The sequence below is a fragment of the Desmodus rotundus genome, chromosome 2 (assembly GCF_022682495.2).
Source record: "Desmodus rotundus isolate HL8 chromosome 2, HLdesRot8A.1, whole genome shotgun sequence".
Classification (NCBI taxonomy): domain Eukaryota; kingdom Metazoa; phylum Chordata; class Mammalia; order Chiroptera; family Phyllostomidae; genus Desmodus; species Desmodus rotundus.
In genome coordinates this window covers 126,432,974-126,445,612 of record NC_071388.1, presented here as the reverse complement: position 1 = coordinate 126,445,612, position 12,639 = coordinate 126,432,974, and the positions used below count along the sequence as shown (strand labels likewise).

Sequence of the window (12,639 nt, the reverse complement as noted above, 5' to 3'; positions counted from 1 at the left end):
TATAGCACTATTAATTTAAAAAACTACAAAAATTTGCCCAAGATCATAAGTGCCCTATTTTCTCGATTCCATAGATTATCATGCATCCATTCAATGAAATACCTTGAGGCAATTTTAAAAATGATAATATGGATCTACATTTACTGACATAAAAGATGTAAAATAATATACTGAATAAAGCAAATTAATGTATAAATTTAAATTTTATACTCTCATTCAAATATTAAATCATTATATTACATACCTAAAACTAATGTAATGTTATATGCCAACTGTAACTCAATTATTAAAAAAGGATACACTCGAAAATGATAACTGGCTATTTTTTAAGTAATGGTGTTATAGGCGGTCTTTACTTTCTTCTTTATACCCATCTTAATTATCTGACTAAGAAAGCTCATATAACTTTCATCAGCAGCAAATACAACACATTTGTTCTTATTATGAAAAGAAGTATCCTATTTCTCACTGTTCTGCACCAGGAATGAGAGGGTACTAAAATTACATTCCTCTTTCTCCACATTCTTCCTAGATAATGCTTGTTGTAATTTTCAAGTTGTTTCCATTGCTAAGGAGTATATGACATGTATGTTATTCATGACATTTAATGATTAAATGTTATTCCCATACATTCTGATGACAACCACCTCTCCAAAGCACTTCATGAAATGCTTCTAACCAGGTAAGAAAAGTTCAGCAGAATTATACACTAAACCCCAAATTGATTATAGACATCTTTGCTAAAACCAAATAAGATTCAGATCGTTCATTATCTCTGAACTAAGGATCACATCCCCAAAGTCAGCAGCTTAAATGCGTCTGTAATACATGTTAATCAGTCTAAAAAGTGATCTTTAAAAATAGAAAAATCAACCTTATCAGAAACTCATATAATAAAAAGGGAAACTGCTAAACACTTGGCAGTTAATTTATTCTACTAAAATGCTTGAGTCTCAATGTACTACTCTTAACATACTTACGAATAAACATCATTATCCACAATGATACCTTCAGTCAGGTGAGGCCATGTAGTTGCTAAGTGGAGTTCACTAAAAGTAAACAAAACATAAAATATATGTAAAAGCTTTAATAGCATGTACATTTGTGTGTGTATATATGTGTGCATACATATCCTCTAACTCAGCAATTCTACTTCTAGAAATGTACCCTAAATAAATAGCCAGAGGTATAAATCCAAGTATGTTAAAAGTGGTATTACTCATAATATAATAAAAATGGAAAGTAGTTTAGCAAATAATAGCACATCCACATGAAGTAAATATATTTGTAGACATTTAAAAAAGTGCTATACATAATAGCCAGAAAGTGTAAAGAACCCAAATGCCTATCAGGTGATAAATGGATAAATAAAATGTGTTATATCCAAAGAATGACATATTATACCGCCATGAAAAACAATGAAGTACTGATTCATGCTACAATATGGATGAATCTCAAAAATGGAATGCTAAGTGAAACAAGCCAGGCACAAAAGGGAATGTACTGTATACTGCAATTTATATGGAATGTCCCGAATAGGCAAATCCATATAAACAGAAAGTAGAGTAATATTTGCCTATAGCTGGAGAGCCTGGGGAGATTAGGAGAGATGACTGCTAAGAGGTGAAGTGTTTCTTTTTGGGGTGATAAAAGTTTCCTGGAATTAGATAGTGACAATGATTGTGCAACTCTGTAAATACTAAAACCCACTGAATTGTACACTTTTAAAATGATGAATTTCATGGTATGTGAAAACCTGTCAATTTTGATAAAATGTTGAGGGTTGGCAAAGTTTTCTATAAAAAACCAGAGAGTAAATATTTTAGGTTTTGTGAGCCATGCAGTCTCTGTTATATTCTTGGTTATTTTTTCTTTTAAAACCACTTAAAATGTAAAAACCATTCTTAGCTCACTGGCTATACAAAAACGGGTTCCTGGCCAGATTTGGTCCACAGGTCATAGTTTACTGACTTATTATAAATGAATATTAAGTTTCAAAAAGTGTTCGTGTAAAATTATAAAACAAAAAAGGGGGCAAACCACAAAAAATACAGAGGGTGACATACATTTATAAAATACACAAACATATTGTGCAAAACAAGAGTTAACCTAACAGGCCTGATATTTAGAAAAGGACTACTTGGAAGGCTAGCCCCTTGGCCTGGCATCTGGGAAACTGGATTTCAGAGGGATTCACACCATTCCCTGATGAGTGGATCATTATATGCCCAAAACTACTTGTGCAAACAATATGGTTTAGGCTAAATATCTGCTTTCCTTTTGATACATTTAAGGCAGAGGGTGCCTACATGACCAGCCCTGGGTAAAAACCTCAAGCACTGAGTCTCTAATGAACTTCCCTGGTAGAGAGTCTTTCACACATGTCACAATTTATCCACTACAGTCTTCCACTCTACCACCTGAGCAATCGAAGGCCCAAATGTCACAATTCATTGCTGGGAGAATTAAGTACATCCTGTGTGACTACACTGGGAAAGGAAGCTTATGCCTAGTTGCTCGGACCCCACACTATGTGCCTTTTTCCTTTGATTCCTGTATTGTATTATTTTACTGTAATAAATCACACCCACAAGCACAAACACTGAGCTCTGTGAGTCCTCCTAAAAAATTACCAATCTGAGGATAGTCTTGCAGACCCTTGGTGCACATGCATATATACACCAAATTCACACACAGGGAAAAAATGGCTGAAAGCACTATATCAAGCTGTAATCAGTGATCACCCATGAGTAATTTAGTGAGTTTTATTTTTCCTGTCTAGATTCTAAATTCACTCCTTATGTTTAGAGACTACAGGAGCCGAAAGAACCAATTACATTATTTTTTTGATCTTTGGTGGTACTCAACTAATTGGCAACGCTAGCCTGAGACTCTGGATCCACAAGTACAGTTTGGAATTCACTGTGGGAACAGGGCCAGCTCCCCACAACAGTGCAGTGTAACTTCAATTATGAACTGAACAACTAGCCACCGTTGGCTCAAGACTATTGTCCAAGCCTGGTCCTCTAATGGTCCTAATTAAACCTTTAAGTTACCAAATATCTTTCCAATAAATTGATTTTTTGCATGAATTAGTTAAGAGTTGACTACTACAATTTGCAACTATGTTTACTTGATTAGTAAACATAGGATTTTTGCTTTTTTTTTTAACAATTCCTAAATGTACTCTGCTGCACATGAACTATTACTTTCATAATAAAACTAATTTTTAAAGTTTAAAAAATGACCATAAACAGTATATAGTATTAGAGGAGATAGATAATTAGAGTTTAAAACTATAAGCTCCTATTATACCTAAGATTCAGTTCCTAAGATTTTATGAGTATGTCCTCTCCTCTCCCTCTAACTACAGAACAATTTCTATGACAAGAGAGCACACTAAAAAAAAGTCTCTTTACTTCCTCTTCCACTGCCAAAGATTCCTTTTCAAAAGCACAGTGCCCACAACATTTGCTAATCACCGTTTGATTTAAATGGTCTACCATATGGACCATCTTACCCCCGAATTAATGTTTGCCTTCTTCAATCATTTGTTTCTCTGCTGACTCCTCATCACATGTAAAATTAGGAAGAAATATTTAATAATTAATTACTGCAAATTTCTACTACCAGGTCAATTTCATTCTTTCCCCCTAAAATTGTCCCTAAGCAAAATTCAAGTGAATGAACCAATTGGAAGGCAATAAATCTACCTGTAAGTTACCATATACATTTCCCTCTTGTTTGCTATATTTTAGCCATGCTGGCCATCTGTATTTCTCCCAATAAACAAGCCAAACCCTTTCCTACATCAAGGCTCTTTGCTCTTCCTGCCACATGGAATGGTCATTCTCTAACTCTCTGACTGGATTAAGTCCTCCCCTAATTGAAACTAAAGTTAAACATCACTTCCTTTGACAACACTTTCCTGATGGTGTCCCAATGTACACCAGCTCATTTTACTGTCATCATATATATCCTGTACTTTCCCTTCAAATTATCCTACTACTTGTATGTCTATTTAGGTGATTACTTCAAGTCTATTTCCTTCAACTAGACTGTAACGGCCAAGCAGGCAGTTTTATTTACTTCTGTATCCTCATTTAGTATAGTGCCCGGCTCATATGATAAATATTATAAAAGATACTAACTTTATCCTTTCTCTTAAGTAATTTTAGATTAAAAGTATTATTATTTCTACCTCTATGTGAGAACATTAAGAATGTATATATGCATGTGTATGTATTTTTTAATTAACCATATAGTTTAACAAACCATTGTTAAATTCTCTAAATCACCATTGTTTATCCAAAATTTTTTTATCAGTTCACAAATTTTCTTGTGAAACAACTTTTTCTTAAAGTTCAGTAGCTCTTCCAGAAAAGCAGGTGGGTAACCAAAGAGGTCACCCTTATGCCTTAAGTCTTAAATTTAAGTCTTAATTTACACATTTTGAGAAAGTAGCCAGTATCAGTGGATTGAGTACCAGCCTGCGAACCAAAGGATCGCCAGTTGGATTCCCAGTCAGGGAGCATGCCTGGGTTGCAAGCCAGGTCCCCAGTGGGGGGTGCACGAGAGGCAACCACACACTGGTGTTTCTGTCCCTCTTTCTCCTTCCCTTGAAAATAAACATTCTCTGTGTTTTCAATATTTCAAATGTTTCCCAAAAACTTGACCAAGAAACACTTCTATAAGGATTAATGTATTATATACATTTTATATGTTATTTTCAAGCCTCTTTTATTACTCCAGTTACAGAGAAAAACAAAGATGGACAGACTATTGGTCATCATAGGTCTGTATCCAGTAGTATATTCATTCCGGAGATCACATTATTATAAAGCATAGTAAAATAATATCAATATAATTTTTAAGGTGAAGTCCCATAATTCAAATGATATGTTTAAATTCTTACCTAATAGGATCTTCACAGGCACCAAATGGTAACTTGCCAAACTCCAGGCCTCCAACTTCTCCTCCTACAAGGGCATCTATATCTAAACAAAAGAAATATTTTTTTCCATTATTGAGGAAAAAACAGAGAAAAAAAGAATTAATTAAGTTAGCCTTTTGGAAGGTTGTAGATTTAAAAGTGCCTACATCAAGAGCACCTATAACAACTTATAGAGCAAGTAGTCACGTATTAAAGACCTCCTCCAAGAAAGTTGTAGTAAAAGGACACACTTAATTCCTATTTATTCAGTGTTTCACTCAAGTCATGTATTCTAATTTTAACCTTAAATATTCCTTGAGAGAACGTTATCCTGTAAAGGTTTTTTGCATTTCCTAAGAATGTGGTTAATGTCATCTAAAAGAAAGATTATCCAAGTATTAAAAAATTTAAGCACCAACCTACAATTCATCAGTTTTGCTGTGAATAGTTTTTGAATAGCAAATTAGTTATCATTAATAAAGTTACATTTCAGTTAATAGTACATGTAAATATTTAAAGTTCATTGAAGAATTTCCTTTCCATTTCCTCTCCATACAAACGGTATCTGAGATTAGAGAACTTAGAGGGTAAATCACTCCCCTTAGTTCCATCCCTGTTGAAGTAATAAACACTTCTAAAACACATCGAAAGGATTTACTTCTATCTGCAATATACACACAGTTGCTTTTAATTATTCATACTACACTGGGAATTTCTAAAATTAAAGACTATTATTGAGTTATGAACTCCTCGGATTTACTAAAATCATCTTTGACAGTTATCTGCACCCTTAATTATTAAAATTAGTCATTACTTGATTCAGTAAATTTTCACAAGTCAATTCATTCCATTTTTCCAACTAAAGAATGCTTACAATAATAAAGACCAATGACTAGCTTTTTTACAAGATGTCAATTTAAAAATTGAAAGACACACTTTGTAAATTAGATATTATGACTAGACTATAACTGTACAAAAGTTTCACTGAAGTAAAAGTAGAGAGGTAACACTGTGAAATGAAAGATCATGGGATTTAGAGTTTGTCTGGTGTTTGAATGAGAACTCTAACATTAGGTGACCATGTGACCTTGCTTCAGTTACTTATATTGTCTAAGTAAAATAATACTTGTCTCATAGGTAAATGAGAATTACATGAAATAATTTATAAAATGCCAAGCACAGTCTCTGGTGCATAGGAGAAAATATTAAAAATGTGTATGACCTTCAATCCACTGAGGAAAAAGGTTAATATTGTTATCCCCAGTAAAAAAAAATTTGGCAATAGAATGTTAATAACAAAGGCCTTACTGGCAATCAGAATTATAAAGCTAAGATTCTGGCTCTTGGGATTCTTCTTAAATCACCAAAAGACTAGGGTACCATCTTTGGAAATCTTTAAAATTGGCTAATAATAGAGTAGCCTTTGAAAAAGGGGAAAGGGATGGGGGGGACTGGAAGATGTTAGTTAAAAAACACATATGCATAGTTGGTGGACATAGACAACAATGTGGTGATGGTTGGAAGAGGGGGGTGGGTGGAAGGAGTCAAAGCGGAGGGAGTGTGGGATACCTGTAATAGTGTCAACAATAAAATAAATACAATTACCAAAACAAACATTTGAGGTTTTTGTCTAATATAAGTGGTAGCTTAGTTTTTATTTCCTTTTGCTGTAGCTCACATGCAGTTATTTTATTGTACAGTAGAGTTTCAAATTATTCAGTGGTACATAAAGTAAAACAGTAGTAGTATATATAATCACAAAAAGCTAAGGATGTACTACATTAACTTTAGTATCATCCCAAGACCACCATGTATTATTTTCAATCCAATAAATAACCAACTACTTGGAATAAAAATTATACTAACTTATTTCTCTTTGAGGGAGACTGAAAAATGTTTTCAGGCTAGTAAAATCCTTATAATAATTTGTAAGTTTGTATTTAATTTATCAGATATACTTGATTATAATTATACTTATATGTGAGAGAAATGCCAAGGAACCTAAACCTCTCTTAATTAGGCTCTATGTCTACCAGGCTGAGATTTTCTAGAACTTATGTGATATCTTGTTCATATTTGTGTCCCTAGCACAGTCTGGCCTATTATAAGCCAATAATTAATGTTTGTTGAATGAATCAGTATTTTAATGGTCAATCTGATACACTGATTTTCTTTTCTTTTTTTTTTTAATGCACTGACCAGGAATTGAACCTGCAGCCTTTTGGTGTATAGGACAACATTCCAACCAACTTAGCCACATGGGCCAGGGTACGTAAACTGATTTTATTTACATTTTTACCAAATGCAAGTTAAAGTAAAATATTCCACAGGTCTTCCCTTCATTTTTTTTTTCTTTCTGGTTAGTACTCTTCAAACTCTACAAAGTTCTCTGCATGTCTATCCTCAACTTATGACAGCTTCTCCTATTATAGTATTCTAACAACAGACATTTCAATCATTCACTACATACTAATTTGCAGCACATCATGTTCCACAGCAGGGGGATGCTTTATAAATAATATTAGTTTTCAAAGACAGATTGTCAAATACAGAGTAATACTGTCTGTAGAACAACCTCAAGAACTTTTCTTAAGAGAAAAAAATGATAAAGGCAATGAAATCAACAATATTTTAGAATGAATTATAAACACTTCAAATTTAAAATACCTGAAACACACTGTTAAATAATTTTACTTTCTGAATATATTTTCTTTTCTATTTATAGTAAGTTAAATATAGCTTTAAATGATCTTACCTGGAGGTTGCTGAGGCCAAAAATACTGCTGCCAATCCTGCAGTACATAGGTAAACCGAATAGTAATACTAACTGGAGGCAGTGGAGTTAAAGGACATCCCTAGGAAATAAACGCAAAGACAATATGGTGGGGCTTTAAAAAAAGAAGTGTTTTTAAGAACAATGCAGAGACCAAAATTACATTAGAATAAAGCTGTTTACAATACTACCTGGAAACAAGATACTAAATTCTATTAGGCAAAATACTCTTTCAAAACATCTACAATTTTAACTATACAAGTATAATTTCTTACTGTTTTCCTCAGCCACATTAAATGTGAAAAACCTGTGATTAATTTTGTAAATAAGGGAAAACTATTATAAAGTGTAAGAGTAGGTTTGGGGAGATGACTGATGTCTTTTCTTTCTTTTAAGTGAAAATAAAAAATTATTTTTATTTTCAGTCTTGAATGCCGAACCAAAATCTTATTTATTCAGTCTTGAATACCGAACCAAAATTTTAGACTAAGACAAATGGTCTCTCATGCAAAATAGTTCACATTAATGAATGAGTTAACAGAAAATTTAGATTTATCTTTACATTCGTTAAAATTATTTTCATCCAACTTCCGGCCAAGATGGAGGTGTAGGTAGACACACTGTGCCTCCTCCCACAACCAAAAGAAGGACAACAACAATTTAAAAACAAAAAACAACCAGAAATGACAGAAAATCGAACTGTATGGAAGTCTGACAGCCAAGAAGATAAAGAAGAAACATCCATCCAGACCGGTAGGAGGGAAGGAGACGGGCAGCCGGAGAGGAGAAGACTCGCAGCAAGGCAGCGACTGGGAGACCTAGCGAGGTGGCGGATTGTGGAACGGGAAGGCCAGGCTGCAGGTAGCAGACCTCACAAGGTGGTGGCTGGCAGACCCTGCGGCCCCACATTTGCGCGCAGATAAACTGGGATAACAATAGGGGAGCAAAGCAGACCCAGGGCTCCAGCGTGGGGAAATAAAGCCTCAAACCTCTGAGTGAAAACACTTGTGGGGGTTGAGGCGGCAGTAGGAGAAACTTCCAGCCTCACAGGAGAGTTCGTTGGAGAGACCCACAGGGGACTAGAGTGTGCACAAGCCCATCCACTCGGGAATCAGCACCACAGGGGCCCAATTTGATTGTGGGTAGTGGAGGGAGTGACTGAAATCTGGCAGAGTGTGGAGTGGGCGTCATTGCTCCCTATCAGCCCCTCCCCCACATACAGCATCACAGCACAGCCACCAGTGTTACCCCACCCAGGGGAACACCTAAGGCTCTGCCCCTTTACATAACAGGCGCACCAAGACAAAAAAAAAAAAAGGCCCAAATGAAAGAACACATCAAAGCTTCAGAAAAAATACACCTAAGCAATGAAGAGATAGCCAACCTATCAGATGCACAGTTCAAAACACTGGTAATCAGGAAGCTCACAGAATTGGTTGAATTTGGTCGCAAATTACATGAAAAAATGAAGGCATGCTAAGAGAAACAAAGGAAAATGTACAGGGAACCAATAGTGATGCGAAGGAAACTGGGACTCAAATCAACAGTGTGGACCAGAAGGAAGAAACAAATATCCAACCAGAAAAGAACGAAGAAACAAGAATTCGGAAAAATGAGGAGAGGCTTAGGAACCTCCAGGACATCTTGAAATGTTCCAACATCCGAATTATAGGGGTACCAGGAGGAGAAGAGGAAGAACAAAAAATTGAAAACTTATTTGAACAAATAACGAAGGAGAACTTCCCTAATCAGGCAAAGGAAACAGACTTCCAGGAAGTCCAGGAAGCTCAGAGAGTCCCAAAGAAGCTGGACCCAAGGAGGACCACACCAAGGTACATCATAATTATATTACCCAAGATGAAACAGAAGGAGAGAATCTTAGAAGCAGCAAGAGAAAGGAACACAGTTATCTACAAAGGAGTTCCCGTAAGACTGTCAGCTGATTTCTCCAAAGAGACCTTACAGGCAAGAAGGGGCTGGAAAGAAGTATTCAATGTCATGAAAGGCAAGGACCTACATCCAAGATTGCTCTATCCAGCAAAGCTATCATTTAGAATGGAAGGGAAGATAAAGTGCTTCTCAGATAAGGTCAAGTTAAAGGAGTTCATCATCACCAAGCCCTTATTATATGAAATGTTAAAGAGATTTATCTAAGAAAAAGAAGATAAAAAATAGGAACAGTAAAAATGACAGCAAACTCACAGTTATTAACAACCACACCTAAAACAAAAACAAAAGCAAACTAAGCCAACAACTAGAACAGGAACAGAACCACAAAAATGGAGACCACATGGAGGGTTATCAACAGGGGAGTGGGAGGGGGAGAGAGTGGGGAAAAGTACAGAGAATAAGTAGCAAAAATGGTAGGTAGAAAATAGACAGGGGGAGGGTAAGAATAGTATAGGAAATGTAGAAGCCAAAGAACTTATATGTATGACCCATGGACATGAACTATAGGGGGGGAATGTGGGAGGGAGGTCCTAAGACCTCTGAGATCCTATGATCTCAGCTTCCCTTAATAATACTCATACTACATTAACGTGGAATAGGACTTACAAGTGCATAGGAATCAACTAGGGAGTCTGTGAAAGTGTAGGTCCAATAGTATTCTGCATATCTAAAGAGTTTCCAAGTGTTGTAGACACTGCTGGTCAGCAGGAGTAAGAGACATTTAGCTCAACAACAGCTTTAACTGAATAAAAACTCAATCTAAAGACACAATATAGGGTGGTTGCCAAAAAAAGATAATTCAGTTTTGGGCTGCTATATGGTAGACAAGCAAGGTTAAGATTCCGGCTGGTCAGGAATAATCACCTTTTTAGTCAGGTCCAGATACAAAATGAGAGTTCACACATAAAAAGGCACAAATGGTCTAGAAACTATAACAAGGTTGTTTTGACACATAACCTCTGCTCCAGTCAGACAGCCAAGTAGATAAATATAGAAAGAGAAAACCAAAAAGAAATGGCTAAGATCAAGCATGACATACATATCTTTGTGGGCCCTAGAAAAGGCATAGAAAACCCAAATTGATAAATGGGGCCCCAGGCACATGCCTGCTGAGCTTCGGGTGCAGAACAAGGCAGCTGATGACAGCCTAGGACTGCAGACTGCACTGTGTCAGACCAAAAGTATCCCATCCAGAGAGTGAGGACACTGCAAGGCTCTATTTAAGAAAGACGTTGGGGCAGGGCACCCCTGCTTGGTACAGAGGCTTTGTTGAAAGCTATACAACTGGGAAGAGTTATGTGTAAAGGGGGAAAAACCCCATTCTCATGATATGGAATCCAGTAATACCAACACTAGATACACAAGTACAATACCCCAAATACCACAACAGACAAGAGGCTCCAAACACCATTTTAAGAAGTGGTTCTGAAATATTCTGCAAGTAGGGAGCAACCACAAAACTAAAGCCACTAGAAGAAATGGAAGAGAAAATTTAAAATGTTAAATATTCACAATGAGCCTGCAAAAAAATTTTCTCCAAAACTTGAAGAAATGTAGTTCTAAAAGAGACAAATATCCAAATCAATAATCAAAATATAAAACCACGCAATATAAAGAACATCTGAATAAAATGAAGAATGTTTAAACAGAAAACGCAAAAACTGGGATGCGAGAGTTTTCAAATATTCAGAAGATTATGGCAGAAGAGGATTTAAACATAAATTTTATGTGACCCCAGAGGGCAGAACTGCTTCCACCCAAAAGGAAGTCTTTTCTAATAATCAGATCTATGAGAAAATGAAATAAACTGCCAGTGAAAGTGAGAACTCTGGGAAATGTCAAGCAGATGTTTTTGAGTTTTTTTAAAATATATATTTTTTTTTTAGAGAGGGAAAAGGAGGGAGAAAGAGAGGGAAACATCAATGTGCGGTGGCCTCTCACACGCCCCCAACTGGGGAACCTGGCCTGCAACGTAGGCATGTGTCCTGACTGGGAATCCAACCAGTGACCCTTTGGTCAACAGGCCAGCACTCAATCCACTGAGCCACACCAGCCAGGGCCAAGCAGATGCTAAAGTGTAGTTTTTATGAAGACTGTTCAGGAGAGTCACATACTGGGTAGGCTTTAACTATGTAAAACTTCTAAAGTACCCACACTAGCTCTCAATTATTTTAAGCTCAGCCCTTATCAAATCAATTTTGAGAAGTACTGCGCATCTAGATGAGTGAGTTTTGTGAAAGTTCTGACAGATGATGTGATAAATTGATTAGCAATACTTTTTTTTAAGTACAACTAGAATACAGTCATAATCTAAGTCAGACCCCACCGAACAAGGTGGTCTCTAGTTTCAGTAACAAGGAAACAAGCTACATGGACATAAAAGATCCACGAAATAATGTTCACTGATGGTTTTTGTAGGAAGAAGGAATAAAGTTAATATTTTTATCTAACCAGAAATTTTAAATTAAAAAAATTAACTGTAATTGAAAACTTCTGGTGAGAGCAAAAGAAAAGTAATGGAGAAATAAACACATTCTTGTATTTTATAGAAATTTCTCAAAATACCACATGTAGAATTAAACAGTTACTTAAGGCGTTTCAAAGCCCAGAAAGTTTTTTAAAAAATTACATATATGAATGGAACGTCCTAAAATACATGCTTCTATGATTTCTTTTTAATGAAGATAGTCACAAGAAACTGCTAACAATAGTTACTTTGAGGAGAGGGACTAACGAGTAAAAGGAAGCTTTTATTTTACTTAAATTTCTTCACCTAGTACATGCACTACTTGTTTTAAAGATATCAAAGGGGTGGTTATAATCCTACTACTACACTATTTAGGGTCTCAACACTGAAATCATTTTTAAAAAATTAAGTTCTAATCCTAAATATCTTTTTTAAACAAATAGTTTAGTAACTATTTTAAAATTTTCAGCACTTTTCTCATAATTTTCTCCTTTTTAAAATTTACAAACCTTCGGA

At 35.6% G+C, this 12,639-nt stretch overlaps 1 protein-coding gene across 3 annotated transcripts in view; it reads right to left on the bottom strand.

The window, feature by feature from the left end:
• Window positions 1-12,639, bottom strand: part of RAB3GAP1 (RAB3 GTPase activating protein catalytic subunit 1) — a 109,459-nt gene that overhangs the window by 45,938 nt on the left and 50,882 nt on the right. For all 3 annotated transcript variants that reach the window (XR_008426163.1, XM_024569776.3, XM_024569777.3), the window contains exons 8-10: window positions 7,689-7,788; window positions 4,916-4,997; window positions 981-1,049 (exon numbers count right to left, since the gene is read on the bottom strand). Coding sequence is in view for 2 of the 3 variants with exons in the window: in XM_024569776.3 (XP_024425544.2) it covers window positions 981-1,049; window positions 4,916-4,997; window positions 7,689-7,788 (251 nt within the window). In the remaining variant the exon portion in view is untranslated. The remainder of the gene's footprint in view (window positions 1-980; window positions 1,050-4,915; window positions 4,998-7,688; window positions 7,789-12,639) is intronic.